The sequence below is a fragment of the Eleginops maclovinus genome, chromosome 20 (genome assembly GCF_036324505.1).
Source record: "Eleginops maclovinus isolate JMC-PN-2008 ecotype Puerto Natales chromosome 20, JC_Emac_rtc_rv5, whole genome shotgun sequence".
NCBI classification, from domain to species: domain Eukaryota; kingdom Metazoa; phylum Chordata; class Actinopteri; order Perciformes; family Eleginopidae; genus Eleginops; species Eleginops maclovinus.
The window spans coordinates 6,642,523-6,664,646 of record NC_086368.1 but is presented as its reverse complement, the minus strand read 5'-3'; the positions used below and the strand labels follow the sequence as shown (position 1 = coordinate 6,664,646).

The following is a 22,124-nucleotide window of genomic DNA, read 5'->3' as shown; positions in this document are numbered from 1 at the left end:
GTTTTTGTTCCTGTTTTGTGATCCATTTATAATATTTTGAAAGAAAATTAAACATAAAATAAAAGGTTACCTTGGAAAATCCGGCATGATGTTAAATAAATGAATTGTAAAAAACAAAGCATAAATTGAGTTAACAATAGTTTCATAAGACCAAAATATACTCCAAGCAAGCCAAATTAAACCTGCAACATTTTGTATCCTTGAATGATTTTATCTTCATATTTTGGTAGCAAATGTCAAGTCACTTTTGTAATTCTTCTCTGCGATTTATATAATTTGCACAACAAAGTGGGACTGACTTCTGCTGTGGAGTGGTATATCTTCATTTTTTATTTTAAGCAGACACGTGTTGGTAAAGCTGTAACGATGTGTTGCCCCCAAGCGGTCAGTTTGCAAGTTACATGCAAAAACAAAAGAGCAGAAATATTCAGAAATACTTTATTTATCCCGAATTGGGACATTTTTTAAAGCAGAGGGTATCCCAAAAATTCAATAAAACAATATTTATTTCCTGCAGAATATTTATTTCAGTTTTTCATTTATCAAACATAATTCACTTTCAGTGCAATTTTTATTTAGAATTTCAATATGAATGATTTTCATGTGGTTAATTAGGCAGTCAGAGGCACAACACACACAAAAAACGACTTTTCACATGAAACGAGACACTGAGAAAACAATGTTTCTGAAAGAGAAGTGTGCAAAATCCTAAAGTGGAATGTTTTCATTTAATTTAGATCTAAAATGGAGAATACAGCTTGGTGCTGTGTGTCTAAAAACTTCAGGAATAGTTGGAATATTTAAACGTTACAGATGTAAACTCTGTAATAGCTAAACTTTAATATCACACCTAATTCATTACAATCTTCATCTTCCATTCTGAGGTCATACGGTTCAAAAGTTTGCTTCAGGAAAGTTTCTTAGCGTTTCCACCGTTGACTTCCTTCTTAGACAGGAAGTCCATGATGAGATTGGCGGATTTCCTGGGCCGCTCCAACGAAACAGAGTGGCCGCAGTTGTCTATCAACTCCACCTGGCAGTTTGGCAGTGCTGCCTGCAGCACCGCCGCCCCCGACACGTCCACCACCTGATGGAGAGTCAGGCTCATCAGCAACTCATCATGTTTTTAGAGCCATTTAGAGACTGAGATAAAACGAAATCTAATAGATAAAAAATTAAGAAGCAACCGTCACAAACCCCAATTTCCCCAGGGATAAATAAAATATATTACAAATGAACCAAATAACCAAATAACTTAATGAATGAATACATTATTCTGATTCTGAAAGTCTGATATTTTAGAACTGGAAATCTACTCTTTGGAACAACTGACAGGCTTTATATAGACAAGGGAGTGGTTTTGTTTGATTGCATGCCAGAGTATCAACAACTTTCCGATCACATCATTTAACACATTAGATCACTAGTTCAGTTTATTATGGATTTTGATTTATATTTCTGGAAAATCAAGATGATGTTTAAAGTTCTCCTACCAAACATCATCTTCCCACATACTTTTTTGAAATGCGTGCAGGCACCCCTCACCTGACCTCAACTCAGTTGTTTGTTGCATTGTAGGAGGAGCCTGAGACTTAACATTTTCATTGCCATCAACTACTGTGTAGCTATTTTACATAGGACAATAAAGCCTTTAAATCTTTGAATTTTAAAAAGGATCAGTGGGCAGCTAATGCCCTGCAAAGTACCAGAAACTCTGTTCTTAGTCCGTTCTGGGACATGGACCGGAGACCCATTAGTTCCCGAGCCAAATCCCTAAACTATTGCCACCTGGCGTGCTGTATAAATAAAACCTAAAAATACAGCGAAATATTAGAGTGCTTTAGATAAAGGTAAAACAATTAAAAACGTTCACAAGAACAACACATAAGAGATCAAATATGTAGGGATAAGATAAACAAAAATCATCTAAAACAGGACACAGAGGAGAGGCAGTGAGGAGCAGTTACGTTTTAAGATCAAACTCCGAGGATCTAAATCATTCATGTGTACCTGATCCTCCTTCCCCCAGATCACCTGCACAGGGGATGTGATCAGGTGCAAGATTTCCTGCAGCGAGTGACGGGACTTCTCCCCGACGATCTCCATGAACACTGAACCACACACACAATAAATTAAAAAGGAACAAATTACAACACATGATACAACTATTATTAAAGACATACAGTAGGACATAAAATAATCCTGGGTGATTAAATAAAAAACATTTGGTCAATAAAACTCAAATCTTGGTAGTCTTTATTTGGATCCCCATGGAGATGGTTACACTTAAAAGCCTATCAGAAAGGGAAGGATTATTGTCTAGTGCAGCTTTTAATGTGAATCAATCTTTGCAAGAAGTGTCATGATTCATTTTAACAGCAATTAAATGGGAAGAACAATGGTATTAAAAATGTGCTTAAGCAAATCAGAAACAAATGTGTAGTTGTCCTGTGAAAAGAAGGGAATTAAACATTTCCCATGTTGGAATATGGCTCTTTAACACTCTTTTCAATACATGCACTGTTTCATGGGGGAGGAGGGGAGGAGGGGAAAGGTAGTTCAAAGAGGATCAGACTGACCTTCTTTGTAGAAATCATTGTTGGGCACCCTGTTGTCAAGCAGACCTCGCAGGAGCTGTTAAAACACACAATCATAAAGACACACACAGACATCCATTGGTGCACTGTACTAATGTGTTTTGAAGGTTATATGCCTTAAATAAGGTATGTGCTTAACAGAAGCTTAAGGTATGTCCAAGTTTTGTATTTAAAAAAAAAAAAGTGTAAGTCTGTCATCATGCTGAAGACAGAGACACATCTACCTACTTGACAGACTTATTGTGTTTAAAGCATCCCTATTATGTGTTTTCTTTTGGGGGGGGCTCCTTTGCTGTAGTGTGTAATATAGGTTTATGTGCATGTAAATGGTCTGCAAAGGCTAAAATCCCAAACTTTGGGAGCACACTCGCCCTCCATCGGACTCTTTTGTTTTCTTATAGTAACATCACTACGTAACAGTCGCACCTCTATAGGCTAGCGCTCTAACAAATATTACTTTGGCTAAGGGGCACGACATCATTAAGTGGTTGACAATCACAACAGAGCAGACAAGCTAACCAATCAGAGCAGACGGGGCTCTGGTTTCAGACAACAGATAAAAAGAGGTGCTGCAGTACAGGCAGTATGAGAAAAATAAAGACCTTTTTGAACATTAAAGCATGGAGACATGTCACAGTAGAGGCACAAAATACAATTATGAACCTAATAATCTGCATAATAGGGGCCCTTTAAACTTGAGCTCTTGAAAACTTTTCTTACTTAAACTCTCTATTTTTTATATGTATGATACATCTATAAAATGGAGAGTATAAAACATTTATCACACAAAGATGAAAGGCTTTTGTAAAGGAGTAAAGCTAGCAAAATCAAATTAGACTCAGCCTTAAGTTAGGTTTTCACTTCTGCTAATTGCATTTATGCTTCAGAATTCATAAACGTTTTGTTGAAACATATAAGCTGCCAGAATTATAAACATTTGTTTGCCACAGAGTTTTCTTTTCTGCATAATACAAAACTTTAAGATCCAGTCTTTTTTTTTTTTGTCGAGGTGACAGGGTGGAAAAAAAAAAGTTATACACTTTATACTGCAGCAGCAAGCGTAACAGTTGTAGAGTACCCAAATAGCAGCTGCAGAGATACATACTGTAGATACTGTTGCTGTTGTTGTGCAAATCTGGACTGAAGTCCTAGTAGCACAGCTGTCTCTGTACCTGTTTGGGGAGGCTGATGGGGGTGTAGCAGCAGAGTTTCAACATGGACTCCAGCTCCTGAGTAGTAGTGGGGATCAGAGGGATGGACCCTTGCAGCTGAGTCTTCTCCATCTCTCTCAGGCGAACGATGAACTCAGACTCTGTGGGATAAACCAGACCTGCAGGACGCAGTGGAGGAGAACATCTGTCACTCACATACACTGATTATTATGGGTTTTGAATCCTGGAGGGAAACATCACATAGATCAGATGTCTGTTGAGTTTACCTGCTGGACACATCAGGGTGACACCGGACAGGTGAGCAGGGTGATGGGCAGCGTACACTCCAGCAACGTTGCCCCCCATCGACGTCCCAACTAGGTGGAAGGGTCTTTTGTCCAAACCGATACTCTTCACAAACTGCACAGGGAGAGACACAAAGACAGATGGGATAAATATCCGCTCAGTGCCTCAGGCAGCATCTACAGCTAAATAGAGAGTGGATTGCATGGCAACCTCATTATGATACAAAGACAAGACATTACTTTTTACATTTCTGTTGGTGTACTGATTAAATAAGGCCCAATGAGTAGGATTTTACAAAAAAAACATTATGAATTAATTAGTGGACTAAAACAGTGCTAAAGAAGAATACTTTATACCTAATTGTGTTATGGGGAAACACAAAGCGGAAGACCATATTTTAATATGTGTTTACAAACAGCAAATAGTACTCATTGTGCCTCTTAAAAAACCGAGATATAATGTATTTATTAGTGACTTTTAGTGTTGTTAGGTGTGTCTTTTTAACAGTCAGGCTAGCTGATTTCCCACTCTTCTAGTTTTTATGCTAAGCTAACGATGTCCTGACTCCAGCTACGGCACACAAACTAGGGATATCTATCCATTAGTCTCCTTCTCTGAAAGGAAGAGAATATTTTTAAGTCCTGTAAATCTTCCTGTTTTCATCAGTTAATATTGTGCTGATTCCATGTAGTCTGGTCCTGGCGCTAGAAATATGAAAGGGTTTCAGTTCATCACCGTGTATGATATAAGGTGGGTTGTATTTTCCACACACACACACACACACACCTGGTGGACTCTGGCGACCTGGCCCTGAATGCAATAGTCCTCGGCCCCAGTGCGAGTCGTCCCCTCATGTCCGGGCATGTCCACACACACCACATGCTGGCCTCTGGGGAGATGCTAGAAGGGAAAACAAACGCACCCAATTCTTACACATTTGAAAAGACAATACTTGATATACAGAACAAAAGAAATATATTGAGTGCAGACACATGATGTAAATGGGATAAAAAAATGTATGAAATATTTTAAAAATAAAATACAATTGATTTTTTTTAATGAATTACATATAAACAATTCCCCATGTGTATATGTTTTATCAGTGTTTAAAAAGCAAAGATCAGGAAAACATTATGTATCATTTGATCCAACAAAACCAATTCAAATTAAGGTTTAATGATTCAGAAAATGTAATTGTATTTATCACAAAATCACAAAAATTTGATTAATGATGATTACTCACAAATTGAAAATACTAGTGTGTATTTGTTCTATCTCCCTCCCAAATACAAGTGGAGAAACAGGTAAACAAGTGGAGAAATTATGTAATAAAGTAATGCGTGACATTGGAGGAAATGTTTACTTTGTTTTAAAAATGTCTGATTTCTAAATGATTAGCATGAAGTCTAACCATTTTCAGAAACGTAGTTAAAGCGTGTAGAAAAAAGCTGTTATGGAGAGCCTCTGTGATTGCCCTCTGTATAATGTGCTCTTCAAGTATGGTAGTATTCTCCCTGCGCTAGCACCATCTGTCCCTACAGGGGAGACTGTCCACTTTCCTCCACTCCATTTCTACACTAAACAATTTCAACAAACTGCTTTAGGAAAATACATTTCCTCTGTTTTCACCACACCTAAAGCAAACAAGTGCAGAACATTAGTCATGGATCAAGTGTGCCGTTAAGGCGGGATAGTGTTGGTTCTTACTGATCCAGTGGTCTGCAGTCAATGCCATACATGTAGTTTGTGTGGGGGTCAAACTCAGTTATGTGATTCATTTGCGTTTGTTTTTTAATCTGTTAATGTTTCCGGATTGTCAGAGTTTTAAGTAAATAGTAAGTTATCAAAGGAAAGGTGACAAAATGAAATGCAGATTGAGCATATTTTACAGCGTATAAAGATTTGGCGACATCTGTTCTCTTTTAGCATGACACACAGTGAACATTAAGTTTAGTTTAACTTTGTATTTGGAACAGTGAGCAGCAATTATACAGCGCCCAGGGAGTACTGTGAGGGGCCGGTGCCTTGCTCAAAGACACCTCAGCAGTGCTCAGGAGGCAAACTGGCACCTTTAAAAAGACAGTTCTTGGTCCGGTCTGGGACTTGAGCCAGCGACCTTCTGGTTCCTAAGCCTAGTCCCAAAAGACACTGCCGCTGAAAAAAGGGGGGCTTTAGTTTATTACCAAGTGACTAAAATTGCCAAAACATTCATGAAAGATTGTTACACTCAACTTCTGTCAATAGATCCCTTTCAGTACGACATACTGGTCCTTTAATATCTGTGCTTTTGAGAAAGTTGCTCATACTTTTTAAAATTGTGTCAGAGAGAAGAACTAAGTTTGTTCCTGTATTTGTGTATGATACCTTGACGATGGGCAGCCACATGTCCTTGGAGGCAGAAAAGCCATGCAGCAGCAGCAGCGATGGCGTGGCGCCCCCCGGCGTCCCGCGGCTGCTATAACAGAAGCGGTAACTTCCGCTTTTAGAGTAGCGGACCACCAGCCCCAGCCTGCGACGCAAGTACCTGAGGAGGATCACAGGCAGAGGCGGAGCCAGACATTATAAACATTCAGGGCTTGAGACCAAAGCTACCCTAGGAGGTTCGAGGGTGTTAAACTGCATTAAAACACCACTGTCGTTATTTTCTGAAAAGAGATGTATACAAACCCAATGTATAAAGATCTGCATTCTTTGTACAGAAGGACCCCTAGTGGGCCCGCCGCCGTGCCCATTCTGAAATAAAAATGTATACTATATACTATAACTATATACTTCTACAATTATCAATATACAATCAAAGAAACCAAGCCAACAATGTTAGATAGGGATACTTTCCCAGCAATAGAACTTCTGCTCCATTGAGTCGCAAGGTCGAGAAACGGGAAATTACACAAAGTTGACATTACCCTTAATTTAAAAACGTTTAAAAAGCCCAGAAATCATTCGGGGCTTGAGCCCCAGAAGCCACCCACCGCTCCGCCCCTGATCACAGGAAGTTATTATCCTTCTGAATCTGCAGCTACAAAATGGTTTCAAGAATTATGAATCTAAAATTGTCTCAAGTCCCTCCAGCTAGAGACTTAGCATCTCAAGTTCTAGTTCTTAATTTGTCCCTGAGGGGAGATTAGTTCTGCTGATGCAGCATGAAAACAACAACACAAAACAAGACACAAGCTAAAAAGCCACACTAAGATACCACTCAAAACACAAGTGACGGGGAACACATGAAATACAAAGATTTTAGAAAAAGTAAAAATGGGAAAGAAAGAAAGAAAAGAAGTACAGAAAGAAGAAAGAACAGAGGAAAAAGTAACAAGTATACAAAGACATAAAGAAAGTAGTTCAAAAAGAAGAAAAAATGAAAAAAAGAAGTACAGAAAGACGTGCAGGTGCTGAAAGAAGTACCAAAAGAAAGAAAGAAGTGTTGATGAAGACGTAGTGATGTTACTATAAGTACCTAGTATCTCTGATAATACACTTTCATGAAATAGACCTGTCTAACCTATATTTCTTTGTCCATTAAGATCAAGATCCTCTCATTTTCTGCAAGAAAACATTTGGTTCTTCTTCTGAACTTTTCCTCTATCATCTTTTGTTTTTGTTGTTACAAAATGTTAAGCCTTATAAAATGTAATGTGATATTACAGTGTTCTGTAACTGAACATTTTATTCACGTCACAAAAACCCCGATCACATCACTGTGACTCAGCACTGTGTGTGTGTGTGTGTGTGTGTGTGTGTGTGTGTGTGTGTGTGTGTGTGTGTGTGTGTGTGTGTGTGTGTGTGTGTGTGTGTGTGTGTGTGTGTGTGTGTGTGTGTGTGTGTGTGTGTGTGTGTGTGTGTGTGCGCGCGTAACTGGGTGAAAGAGCACTGAGTATCTGCCCAACATGTATTTTTTTCCTTTTTTACAGCTTTGACAAAGTCCAATAGGCCAGGGCACACCAGCATTTCTGCTCTTTCAAAATAAAAGCATATTTCAGAGGCTTCATCAGGATAGCTGCACTCTATTGGCTCCTACTGTATAACATGATATCACAATATAATATTTGAACTTATAATGAAATATAAAATCCAATATGTTGCTAAATGAGAAATGTTAAAATAAACTTAAAAAATATAAATACTTAATAATTGATTAAGAAAATGAAACAAGTTAATAAAGATATTACAAGTTAATAAAGATATTACTTCCATAACCCGTTTTTTTTTTTTCAGGCTAATGGATAAAAAACTATGCACATTAGATTTTGAAATATACACACAATTATTTATTTGACTAACGTTTGTAGATTTTTCTAAAAAATTCAGCAAAAGCTAACATAAGATAATTAGCTTACAGGAAAAAAGTAATAAAATAATAATTCTGAATAGAGGTAATAAAATGGGGCTCTTGTTAACCTGGTTGTTTAATGTTTTTCTGTTATACCCTGTAAAATGTGTTAAGGCCAAACTGTGAGTTGGTATGGTCAGTTTAATAAAGACTCTTTGATTAGTTTTTTATATTGAATGTCTTAGTTAAATGGTTATTGCCTGTGTTGTCACTTTGTTGATGAGAAAGATCGCAGTGAGGAACAGACGGTCTCATAGAAACTATTTTTAAAGTTTTAGACTAAAGAGGACTGATTGAGATTTTGTCACATGGAGGAAAAGCAACCACCTGAAGATTAGACGAGCAGTGGAAGAGCAGGCTTCCTGTCCTTGGGAAAATTCACTTAAGGGGTGATTTTGAAGGAAAAGAAAACTTTTACCTCAGGGATGAGATGTGGTTGACCTATGCTTACACATACAGAACTTGAGGCTCTGTTTTGTTGATAAAAAACTGGACTTTGAGTCATGTTTTTTGTCTGCACTGTTCCTTTGCTGTAACAATGTCAACATCATCGACAAATTAAAGATTTCTGATTCAGGTTTTTTTAATCTATATAATATTATGATGATACAGTGACCTTGCTATTTGACCTTTCACTGCCAAAATCTAATCGGTTTGTCCAGGTGGGTGTTTGTGCAAAATAACCTGAAGGCAATCCTGAGATATTGTGTTCACAAGAATGGAATGGACATCCTGAAAACACAATGCATCACATGATGCACAGAGGTATATATGCTTACTTTTGAAATTTGGAAAAAACATTAAGTTCAAGTTACTTTATTTATACCCAGAGGTAGATTTTGTTTGCAGTAGTAGAGTCCTCATACACACATATGGGAAAGGGATAAAAGATGCACATATCACACATCATTCAAGAGGCACATATCACACATCATCCAAGAGGCACATATCACACATCATTCAAGAGGCACATATCACACATCATTCAAGAGGCACATATCACACATCATTCAAGAGGCACATATCACACATCATTCAAGAGGCACATATCACACATCATTCAAGAGGCACATATCACACATCATTCAAGAGGCACATATCACACATCATTCAAGAGGCACATATCACACATCATTCAAGAGGCACATATCACACATCATTCAAGAGGCACATATCACACATCATTCAAGAGGCACATATCACACATCATTCAAGAGGCACATATCACACATCATTCAAGAGGCACATATCACACATCATTCAACTTACAAATACAATAATAAATAAAAACACCTGTGCAAAATATATCTATGACTTATTCCTCAGTGTAATGGCTGCCACATTAATGGGTGTTACAACTCTTACAAGTGAGGTTGTCAGCCTGGTTAGGTTTTCTTGATTGTTGATTGTTTAACTCAACTGGAACCAAATTATCAAGTGGTTTGCTCTTCTCCAAAACATAAAAAATTGAATTATGTGACTGCAACGTTAGCTCAGCTTATTTCTCTGACAATTAAAGGTCTCCTATTATACTATATTTGAAAAAATTTAACTCTGAGTAAATTATCGATTTGATTCATTTTGGACTGGCTTCACTCACCACGATTGCACGATTCCAGTGGCAGTTCTCCGGTGGGCCTAGCACCTGGCAGAAACAACTCCTACGTCCTCAAGCAAGATGGGAGATGGAACGTTAACAGCCGCACTAGCAGAGACTGATGAGGTAGTGGAAGCTCCCTGTTCTCCGGTGGTCCTAGTACCTGGCAGAACAACTCCTCCGTCGTCTTCAAGCTCAATGGGAATGGGAACGGCTAGGTGCCAGTGGAGCGCAGCTAACATTAACTAAGTTAGGCTAACAGCAGCCACTAGCAAAAAAAAACACTCAGCCTCAACGACGAACAAGCCGTAAAGTTGAGCCGTGTTTGCTAAGATTAGGTCATTCAGCTACACCAGGGGTCGGCAACCCGCGGCTCCCGAGCCGCATGCGGCTGTTTCATCCTTATGCTGCGGCTCTGTGCGGCTTTAAGTGCATTTTATTTTTGTTAGTCCGTTTTTATTGTGGTTCTAAATTTGAACATTATTGTGATCGTGAAATATTAAAATAAAATTATTTTATTGTATTAATATGTTATTGTGGAGATCGTATTGAAACGAAGGAGACGTTCATTACAGTTGAGCACACGAATGCGTGTCTCGTTTAATCACACAGTAAAAGTTAACAAAAACAAGATGGCGCTGTCCTGTAAACCAACAAGCATGGGGCTCCACGTCATCGTAAACACAGATTAATTAAAGGGACCACGATCCCTTTTTACAGTCGTACTTTCAAGCATAAACCAACGGTCATACTTACAGGCATGAAACAACAGTGTGTAGAACCACACTTAAGAAGGAGGTGAATTATGTATATTACATTCACTACATTATTATTATTATTTTTAGTTTTCGTCGCTCAAAATATGCGTCACGCACGGAAGTCGGAAGCCTATTAGCCCGCCCAAACGCTGTGCATCTATCGAGACTTTCAACCCCAGGTAGGCTATGGAGAAATCTAAGAAGAGAAAAATATCTGAAGAAAATAGAATATTTAATGATGCCTGGGCAGATTCATTTGCATTTACCTCAGACGAGAGTGGCTTACCAGTATGCCTAATTTGTGGTGAGAAACTTGCCAACAATAAAAGATCAAATGTCTCAAAACATTTTCAAATTAAACACACTGCCTTTGCTGAAAAATATCCAGAGGGAGAAGAGAGAAAACAAGCTGTTTTGGAACTGAAGCGGAAAGCTGATCTGAGGAAAAATCAATTCAAGAAATGGATGAAGTCTACAAATTCAACTACCTATGCAAGTTTTGTGGCCGCTCAGGAAATAGTCAGGCGTGGGAAGCCATTCACAGATGGCGAATATATGAAAGAGTCATTCATTAAGATTTCAGATCACCTATTTGCGGACTTTGGAAACAAGAGTCAAATTATGCAGAAAATCAGAGAGATGCCTCTCTCTGCGAAGACTGTCAAAGACAGGACCATAAAAATGGCAGAAAATATCACAAAGCAGCAAATTAAAGACATCAATTCAGCTGCAGCGTACTCAATCGCCTGTGATGCGTCCAAAGGCAAAAGTGACATTGAACAAATAGCGCTGTTCTGTCGATATATGAACACCGATGGACCACAGGAAGAAATGGTTGAGTTGATACCACTAAAAGGCAAGACACGGGGGGAGGACATCTGTGAGGCTGTGTTTGACTGTTTAAGAGCCAAAGAAATAAAAACAACCCACCTGGTGTCAGCGGCTACTGATGGCGCGCCGAGTATGACCGGAGCGCACAGGGGCTTTGTGGCCTTACTGCAGAAGTCACTGGACAGAAAGCTGCTGACATTTCACTGCATCCTGCACCTAGAGGCATTGTGTGCCCAAACCTTTCCTCCAGAATGCACAGAGGTCATGAATGTTGTCATTCAGATTGTCAATAAAATAATGGCAAAAGGTTTAAATCACCGTCAGTTCCGATCATTACTGGATGAGGTGGAAAGCACGTACTCTGATCTCCTGCTGCATAATAGTGTCCGATGGCTGTCCAGAGGAGAGGTGCTAAAACGCTTTGCTGCATGTCTGGGAGAGGTGAAAACTTTCATGAGCAGCAAAGGGCTCACCTTTCCTGAACTGGAACAGCCAGAGTGGCTGGAAAAGCTGCACTTCATGGTGGACATGACAGCTAACCTGAACAAGCTAAATACAACTCTTCAGGGGAGAGGAGGCACAGCGCTACACATGCTGGAGGAGGTGTTGGCGTTTGAGCGCAAGCTGACAGTGTTTGCCAGAGATTTACAGAGAGGCACACTGCTTCACTTCCCCTCTTTAAGAGAGTTCAGACAAGCTCACAAGGTGATCAATTCTGAGTATTTGCAGTCTGCAATCACCACAATGCAAGTATCGTTTGGGAAACGATTCTGTGAGTTCAGAGAGGAAAAAAACACATTGTCCTTCCCGGTCACTCCCCTGACCGTCGATCCAACCCTGTTAAATGTGACTGCATTTGCAGGTGTAAGTCAACCTGATCTTGAGCTGGAGCTGGCTGACATAGCTGACAAAGATATATGGGTGTCCAAGTTCAAACGCTTGACAGATGATCTCGAAGATGTTTCCCGTCAGAAGGCCACTCTTGCTCAAAATCACAAATGGAGTGATATTGAGAACCTTCCAAGACCGGACAAACTTGTGTTTGAAACATGGAATAGCCTCCCCGACACCTACATAAACATGAAGAAATATGCGTTTGGAGTCCTGTCCGTCTTCGGATCCACATATGTATGTGAGCAGCTATTTTCCACCATGAACTTTGTTAAAAACAAACACCGCTCACGCCTCACTGATGACAGCTTACAGTCCTGCGTAAAGATGAAAGTGACTTCCTACAGCGCTGATTTGGAGACGCTGTGCGCAGAGGTTCAGGAGCAGAAGTCCCATTAACCAGGTAAAATAAATATTTATGCAGACATTTAGAAAATATTTATTTTTCATGTGAAATAGTTTAATAGTTCATGTTTAAATTCAGGTCAAGGCTCCGATACACGCCCCAAAAGCCCAATGGCGATATGATGACGGCTCACGGCATTTTTTGTTTGTACTATAATATAATGCCATATATGCTGTATTATTTAAGTTCAACCTTTCATTTCATTTGAAAGAGACCCTTAACTTGTTGTGTTTTTTTGTTAGTGTTTAAGAAATCAAAATGTGTTCATTACATGAATACAATTCTTTTTTCTCTGCGGCACTTCATGGATTTCATAAGCAACACACTATACTTGTTTATACAAAGCGGAAAGGTAAAATAATAATAGTAATAATAATTATAATAATAATAACAAACTATATACAGTCTTATCTTCATTTTACATGTCAAAAAGTATTTGCGGCTCTCAGTGTTTTTTTTTCTGTGAAAACCGGGTCCAAGTGGCTCTTTGAGTGTTAAAGGTTGCCGACCCCTGAGCTACACTCACTAACATTACTTCACTAACTCACAATAAAGAAATGTAAGTAATATACAACTATAAAGGTCTGACTCAATCATACCTGCAAACTCAGAAGGGCTGAAAAAGGTGACAAACTAAACCGTTGTAGGGGGGTCTGGGGGCATGCCCCCCAGCCAAATTTTGCTATTTTAACATGTAAATTAAGCATTCTGGTGTACTCCCATAAGAAAATAAAGAGAAAAGACAACATTTTCTTATGGTAACAATGGCACATTTATTGACCCATAAACTGGTCAGTTAAAATCATTTTGAATGGGAAAATGCCTCTTTCGGGACACACTATCGTTCTCCACCACCTCTGCCCTATTACTAGCAGCACTGGTAGATGGCTGGCAGCCAAACTCAACCCTCCTTTCTCTGATTACAAGCTGATTTTCCTGTCGTTGGGCTTTGTCCCTAGTTCCAGCTGCACTAATGTTAGAACACAACCTCCTATCTACCTCCCCAAACTTCAAATCATCCCTTCTGAACATTTCCACCCCAGTCTGGTTCCTGGTCTGCAAAGTGTATTTAACAGTCTGCACAGCACTGAGGGTGAAGATCTTCATTGACGTTGATCATTGATCAATGATGGTCCCCATGACACTGAAGGAAGACTCAACCAGGGCACCATGGAACATTGAGAGGGCAGCCTTGACTGCCTGACACAGTGCAGGGTACTTCCCTGTATTGAAGACGACGGCCCACCACTTGACAACATCCTCTCCATGCTGAAAACTGGGAAGCGCCTGGTCAACATTGAAATGCAGAATTTCTTGGACTGTGTCAGCATCTGGTGGCAGCAGGTGACCCATCATATGTATGAGCTTCCTCAAATATATTCTCTTCATAGCTCTGACCAAAACGGCCTGTACTCTCGCTTTGTACACGTTGCCTAGCAACGCCGCGCATGCGCATTATATCCTGCTCCGCTCCGAGTTATAGTAGTAGGCTATTCATGGGAAACGCATGAATAGCACGTTAAGATCTCGGCCAAGTCGTAATTAAAAGCAGTTCTTCATTATTTAGGTTAAGCGGCGGTAACGCCAGTGTTAAACACGGTGTTAAACACGCAAATGCCGGTTGGTGTGCGTACGGTACTGAGTGTGTATCGGTCCACGGCCGTAATGAACGTGTCGCATTGGTCCATATGTAATGCGCACGTTCTGTTGTTCCCATTGGCATAGAGCTATTGAACATTCATTTTAACAAAGGATACGGATAACATATAGCCCACGGCAGTTTTGTCATTGTATGTATAGCCTATATTTGTATTACGCTATCATCATTCAACATGTAGAATGAACGTGTAATCTATAGAGTCGATTTACATAGATAATTCACAACCATGAACCTAATCTGGATCTTAAACCTGCCAATTGCCAACAATTGTTACTATGTGGATATCGTATTGAAACGCAGGAGACGTTCATTAAAGTTGAGCACACGAATGCGTGTCTCGTTTAATCACACAGTCAAAGTTATAACAAAACAAGATGGCGCTGTCCTGTAAACCAACAAGCATGGGGCTCCACGTCATCGTAATATCGTATATTACATTCACTACACACGTCCCCCCAGAATTCACCATATAAGAAGAAAAACAAAAAAACAGTCATCGGTGAGGTGGTCGTATTAAACGGCCACAACGGCTGTGCCGTACAGGAGGCAGAGGAGGCACTACTGCGGCAGGTGTCTCACCATGACACGGGTGTGGGGCATGCAGTGTGGGGGTTTTGGGAGGGAGGGGAGCAGGGGGTGGGGGCAGACCTGGAGGTCGCCCGCGTCTTGGGGGCTGGGCCAATTCAATGGGCCTAGCCACATCCAAATGAGCGGGTTTGAGGCGGTCAACAGAGAGTCGCTCTGGTTTGCCACCCATGTCCACCACAAAATGTTTATCCCCTGTCTCCAACACACGGAATGGACCTTAGTAGGGCGGGCGTAGCGGTCCCCTGTGGGCATCGTGGCGAATGAAAACATAATCAGCCGTCTGAAGCCCAGCGGGGATGTGCGACTGAGGGAGGCCGTGACGGGAAGTAGGGATAGGAGCGAAAAGCCTCAGCATTGTCCAGTAGCGTGGCTCGCTGGAGAGTTGCAGACCAAGGGGCAGTGGTGCTAGGGACAAAATCCCCTGGAACCTGCAACGGCTGGCCATAAACAAGCTCTGCGGATGAGGACTGTAGGTCCTCCTTTGGTGCAGTTCTGATGCCCAGCATTACCCACGGGAGCTTGTCGACCCAGTTGCAGTCTTTGAGGCTGGCACGAAGAGCAGCCTTCATCGACCTATGAAATCGCTCACAGAGTCCGTTCGCCTGCGGGTGATATGCAGTAGTGCGGTGGAGTTTCACTCCTAGGTTCTGGGCAACAGCGTCCACAGCTCAGACGTAAACTGCGCGCCCCGGTCAGAGGATATGTCTGATGGAGTGCCGAAACGGGCAACCCAGGTGCCGATAAATGCACGTGTCATCTCCACAGATGCCAGCGATGTCAGTGGCACAGCCTCAGGCCAACGGGTGGTCCTGTCAACCATGGTCAACAGGTAGGTGAAACCCTGTGAGGAGGGCAGAGGGCCGACCAGATCAATGTTAACATGGTCAAACCGTCTCTCTGGCACTGGGAACAACTCTAACGGGGCTTTAGTGTGGCGGTGTACTTTGGCCCGTTGGCACTCAACACAGGTGTTAGCCCAGTCCCGAACGTCGTTCTTGAGGCCGTGCCAAACAAATTTTGCCGCAACCAGCCTCTGTGACGCTTTAGAACCAGGGTGGGAGAGACCATGGACGGCATCAAAAACTTGTCGTCGCCAAGCCATGGGAATGATTGGCCGAGGGGAGCCTGTGGAGACGTCACACAGGAGCGTGGTGCTGGTATCGCCAAAAACCACATCCTCCATCATCAGCCCAGTAGTTGAGCTCTTAAGGTGTTGCACGTCTGGGTCTGTGGTCTGGTCCGCTGCCATTCGGCTATAATCCAAACCAAGATGGACTGCCCCTGCCACAGCCCGTGACAGGCAGTCAGCCACCTGGTTGTCCTTACCTGCAACGTGCTGTAAATCCGTGGTGAACTCGGAAATGTAGCACAGATGACGTTGCTGGCGGGCGGACCACGGCTCAGCCACCTTGGCCATGGCGAAAGTCAGCGGCTTGTGGTCGACAAAAGCGGTGAAGTGTCGCCCTTCCAGCAGGGAACGAAAGTGTCTGATGGCGAGGTAGAGGCCAAGCAGCTCCCGGTCGAAGGTGCTGTACTTCCGTTCACTGGGGCGCAACTGACGGCTGAAGAAAGCAAGCGGCTGCCAGGCCCTGCCTACCCACTGCTCGTAGACGGCACCGACAGCGTAGTCTGAGGCGTCCGAGGTGATGGCGATGGAGGCTGAGGGAGAAGGATGTGCCAGCATGGCGGCGTTCGCCAGGGCTGTCTTTGTGTCAGCAAAAGCTTTGACCCTGCTTTCAGTCCAGTCTACACCGTGCTCGGGCTTACCTTTCAAGGCCTCGTGCAAGGGCCACATGAACTGGGCGGCTCGAGGAATGAACCGGTGGTAAAAATTCACCATGCCCAGGAACTCCTGCAGGGCCTTGACAGTGAGCGGGCGTGGAAACTGTGTCACCGCCTCCACCTTTGATGGGAGACGGACTGCACCATCCTTGGTGACTCTGTGTCCCAGGAAATCGATGGTGGAGAGACCGAATTGGCACTTGGCGGGGTTAACAATTAGCCCATGTTGGCTGAGGCGCTCAAAAAGTGTTCTGAGGTGCGCCAGATGCTGAGCTTTGGAAGTGCTTGCTACCAGGATGTCGTCCAAGTACACAAAAAGAAAAGGCAGGTCTCGTAGGACAGAGTCCATGAGGCGTTGAAAAGATGGAGCAGCATTTTTAAGGCGGAACGGCATTCTCAAAAACTCAAACAGGCCAAATGGCGTGATAACTGCTGTTTTGGGAATGTCCAGTGAGTGTACCGGCACCTGATGATAACCCCGGACGAGGTCAACCTTGGAAAAAATCACCATACCAGCCAGGTGTGATGAAAAATCCTGTATGTTCGGGACTGGGTATCGGTCAGGTGTTGTTGCCTCATTAAGCCGCCGGTAGTCGCCACACGGGCGCCAGCCGCCACCGGGTTTGGGGACGATGTGGAGGGGTGACGCCCACGGGCTGTCGGATCGGCAGACTATGCCCAGGCGCTCCATGTTAGCAAACTCAGCCTTTGCAACGGCAAGCTTGGTCGGGTCGAGGCGCCGAGCACGGGCGTAAACGGGAGGACCAGTAGTGGCGAGATGGTGCTCCACACCATGCTTCACGACAGACGCCGAGAAAGTGGGCTGAGTGAGGGCCGGGAAACCAGCCAGTAGACGTTGGAAGTCATCTGAGGATGAGAGCATACTAGACAGTTGTATGGAGTCAGCCCCGCTGAGCGTGCACCTATATGAACAAAACGTGACAGCGTCAATCAAACGGCGGTTCTTGACATCCACTAACAGTCCATGTGCACACAAAAAATCGGCACCAAGGAGGGGAAAGGCAATGTTGGCTGTAACAAAATCCCAGCCAAACCGATGCCCTCCGAAACACAACTCAACATATCTCTTTCCATATGTGCGGATGGGGGTCCCATTAGCAGCTTCCATAGGGGGGCCATGGCTGTCGGTCGCAATGTCCAAACGGGATGCAGGCAGGACGCTCCTCACCCGTGTCGCACAGGAAACGTCGTCCGGAGATGCTGTCACGGATGAAAAGCAGTCTGCCTACGCGGCCAACGCTCATGGCCACTACTGAGCGCCGGCCCTGGCGTTTCCCGACCCGCCGAAACTGCATGGAGGACGGCATTTAAGAGCCTTCGGTCCAAACTTCTCATGGTAAAAACACATACCCGAAAACTGCTGGGGGCCTGAAAACTGCTGCCGACCTGTAGACTGCTGCCGGCCTGAAAACTGCTGCCGACGAGAAGATGTTGCAGCAATGAGTGCGGAATCGTCCTGTGGCACAGGAACGGCGTGCGCGGGAAGGAGCGCCGCCATGACACAGTGCCCGTGACTCGCCAGGAAAAATTTATCAGCCTCTTCAGCCAGTCTCCGACAATCAGTGATTGTGGTGTTTGCTAATGCAGCTCTGACTTGGGAAGGCAGCTGACGCAGAAAAAGTTGCATGAAAAGAAAATCGGGTCTGTGCTCACCTAGGAGATCCAGCATACGGTCCATGAGCTCAGACGGTTTGCTGTCACCCAGTCCCTGAAGAGAGAAAAGCCTGCTGGCTCTCTCAGCATCTGACAGTTCAAAAGTTTTCAACAGGTGGGCTTTAAGTGTTGCATACTTTTCAGCTGCGGGAGGATTTTTAAGGAGGCTCACCACTCTGGATGCTGTTGAATTTCCAAGAGCTGATACAACGTAGTAGTAACGTGTAGTATCAACGGTGATTTCACGCAACGCGAACTGCGCTTCAGTCTGGGCATACCATGCTGACGCAGATGATTCCCAGAATTCGGGGAGTTTGAGGGTAACAGCGTTCACCGTCATTTTCGTGTCGTGTCGTGTTGTGTCTCTGGATACGTCCAGCAAACAAACGTCAGGGTCACCAGTGTGGATATCGTATTGAAACGCAGGAGACGTTCATTAAAGTTGAGCACACGAATGCGTGTCTCGTTTAATCACACAGTCAAAGTTATAACAAAACAAGATGGCGCTGTCCTGTAAACCAACAAGCATGGGGCTCCACGTCATCGTAAACACAGATTAATTAAAGGGACCACGATCCCTTTTTACAGTTGTACTTTTAAGCATAAACCAACGGTCATACTTACAGGCATGAAACAACAGTGTGTAGAACCACACTTAAGAAGGAGGTGAATTCTGTATATTACATTCACTACAACTACATATAAAATATGTTTTCGTTTTTAGATCGCGTGTTTCAAAGGCATCTGCGCCTTGTGTACACAACACAGCGCAATATGAATAATGTCATTTCCAACAGTGACAAGCGTTATATTACGAACACTTTAAACAAACTCTACACACGGTCGCCAGCGTTTGTAGATTTTGTTCGTAACTCCAAACTTTTCGTAGCTACTAAAAAGTTGATGAATGCTAAACCGAAATAATTGATCCGAACGGATCACGGATCAATGATCATCCGTTGCACCACTACTAGCTACTCACTAAACCACACACGGATGTGTATTTGTTCATTACGTGTTCGTTTTCATCCCTCTCAGATCTGACCACAATGACATAGCCCCCAGTAATATCAGGTAACAGGACGGATGCTGTGGAGATCAGCCTTCACAAACAGTATTTTAACATTAACTTATTAACATAACAATGAATTTGTACTTACGACATTGCTTCTAGTGCTAACAACCGATGTATTTGACGTGTATAGATTCTGTCTGTTTACTTTCCACTTTACAGGAAAATGGCAGTTTCTTACCCCAAACTCCACGACAGCTTGTCAAAATAAAAGTCCCTTAAACATTTTGCCTTAATGGCAACACAGGGGCCTTTAAGATAGATGTCACATGAAAAAATCCAAATATCAAGACCTATTAGCAGGAATGTGGCGTAAAACCGTTAAGCGGTTACACTTTTAATCAGTAATTATGTTGCATCAAGCAATATATAACTGTTGTAGACAAAATGGTTTCACACAAATGATTAATGTTTACAATTTTCTTAACTTTTATAATATATTGGATAAATGTTACTTTTTTTTTTTTTACCTCAGATAGTTATTACAATGGTTTAATCTTTAGAGATGCATTATGTCTAAATGTTATCATGGTTTTTTTTGTATGCATAAAGTGCAATTGAGTAAATGTACTTATTTACCTTCCACCACTACATGTCTAGACATTTTAATTATAATGTCTTTAATAAACATATATCTCAGAAGAGAAGAGATTAGTTATGTCAGATTTAGCTGTTAGTTGATTTCCATCTGCAGTCCCTGGTCAGTTACATACATCAATCTACAGACTCTACACCAATCATCAGTGTAACCAGTTTGTGTGAGTGTGTTTACCAGTTGTAGGCTTTAAGGGTGGATCCAGGCCAGAACATGAAGGAGGTGATGAAGGCGAAGACTGGGAGAACCAGAATACATCCTGATATCATAATCAGCTCCATGGCTGCACACCCTTTCAAAATAAAACACAAACATCATCAAGTCATGCATTTGATGAGATCAGTGAAACCAGTACATTAGAAGTTTGAGTCATGAGTCTCTCTCTATAATCATTGCCCAGTATTTGTTATACACCATTGCAGAAAGGGCTGGTCAATATATCCACATTGCATCGATATCGTGTAAAGAGACTGGATATAGTTTGGATTTTTCATCTCCTAACACTGAAATATTGCATATTTGTTGTCTTTTTCTGATTTTTAAAGGCTGCAAACAGAAGGGAGATGTCATTTTATGATTGTTATGTTTTGGTCTGTACCCACTGTATCATAATAAAGATAATTATTTATCAAAAATCTCATTGGGCAAATATTTTGTGAAAGCACTGATGTTCCTAAGATATCTTCGCTGTATTGGTATTAAGTATTTGGCAAAATGTTGTGACATTTGTGACAAAAACTGGACATGTATTTAGACAGTAACATACTCAAAGAAAAAGCTTGAATTTACTTTGTCTTTATTACACAAGAACCATACATAAAAATAGATTCATTTCAAAAAGAAAATGGCTTAATGGTTGTGAGACTGCTCATAATTTCATGTTTTTACTTACGAAAAATGTACTTTTTTATGTTAACCTGGCACTATTCACGTTTTATGTTTATTAACCAATATATCGATTTGTTAGTTTTACTGTATTGGGTATCAACTTAAAATAAAGTCAAACTAAAAAGGAGACGGTATGTAAAGTCTTATTTCTGTCTTTTGTTTCCCAGCGGTATACTGTACAGTAAAGTAGCGGAAGACAGAACTTCCCTTTAACAAAATGAAAGCTGGTTTCCTTTAAGTTTCCTCATACATATTTTTATATTTTATACAAAATATTTAACGGTAGAGCGGAAGCTTGAATTAGCTTTTTGAAGCAGCAGCTGACAAATATCACATTTTAACTGCACACCTCTCCTTGTTATGAGTGTCTTGAAAATCTCATCACAAACAGGTTCACAGCCTGCAGGTTCTACAAAGACACACACTGAATAACACAGCCAGCTGCTGAATATGAAACATTAATATCATTTCAGCATGTTTATACTACAAGATGGGAAGTAGCACCGTACCTATCCGAGTCCTCTTCGGTCTGTCAGTGCCTGATGCCCTCCATGTACTCCGCTCCTCCTCCTCATCTTTCACCCACATTACACAACAACCTTTCATCTCATTTAAAGGGAAAGTCCGGTGCTGCGTTTAGGCACCGTCGGAAATATCAAACATCTAAATTACACCTGTTTTACAACAACTGTTTCATATTAACTGGATATTCTGCTCATTGAATTATAAAAGTATGTGTACATGCATTTCTCTGTTTGTATTTATTGTTTTAACAGTGTTCATACTGTATATATTTATAGTATTTAAACAGCACATATCCATATGTATAGTAGATCAATTTACATTTAGCCTATTTAAAGCCTATATGTATTGCCTGTACAGATGTGATATTAATCCAGCACATTAATAGTACAGAAATATATAATGTGTAGTGCATCCAGAGTTGAAAGTACCTAAATCTGTTCATGAAGTAGAAGTATTATAAGACCACAGTGTAG

At 41.8% G+C, this 22,124-nt stretch overlaps 1 protein-coding gene across 1 annotated transcript; it reads right to left on the bottom strand.

Moving 5' to 3' along the window:
- Nucleotides 1-424: 424 nt before the first annotated feature.
- LOC134883407 (monoacylglycerol lipase abhd6-A-like) lies at nucleotides 425-21,700 on the bottom strand. Its single transcript, XM_063911763.1, has 9 exons — nucleotides 21,636-21,700; nucleotides 20,416-20,530; nucleotides 6,419-6,578; nucleotides 4,841-4,954; nucleotides 4,036-4,168; nucleotides 3,770-3,927; nucleotides 2,580-2,634; nucleotides 2,011-2,111; nucleotides 425-1,087 (listed from the first exon to the last, which is right to left on the bottom strand). The coding sequence occupies exons 2-9, from the start codon at nucleotides 20,517-20,519 to the stop codon at nucleotides 908-910; spliced, it is 1,005 nt and encodes a 334-aa protein (XP_063767833.1). The 5' UTR covers nucleotides 20,520-20,530; nucleotides 21,636-21,700; the 3' UTR covers nucleotides 425-907.
- Nucleotides 21,701-22,124: the final 424 nt, after the last annotated feature.

Bases quoted from the DNA above. Each gene is read 5' to 3' on its own strand.
- LOC134883407 (XM_063911763.1), bottom strand. From the start codon at position 20,519: ATGGAGCTGATTATGATATCAGGATGTATTCTGGTTCTCCCAGTCTTC. The intron at 4,169-4,840 runs GTGTGTGTGTGT...CTCCCTGTGCAG, and splicing joins AGGTCGCCAGAGTCCACCAG to TTTGTGAAGAGTATCGGTTT. The intron at 3,928-4,035 runs GTAAACTCAACA...TGCGTCCTGCAG, and splicing joins CACCCTGATGTGTCCAGCAG to GTCTGGTTTATCCCACAGAG.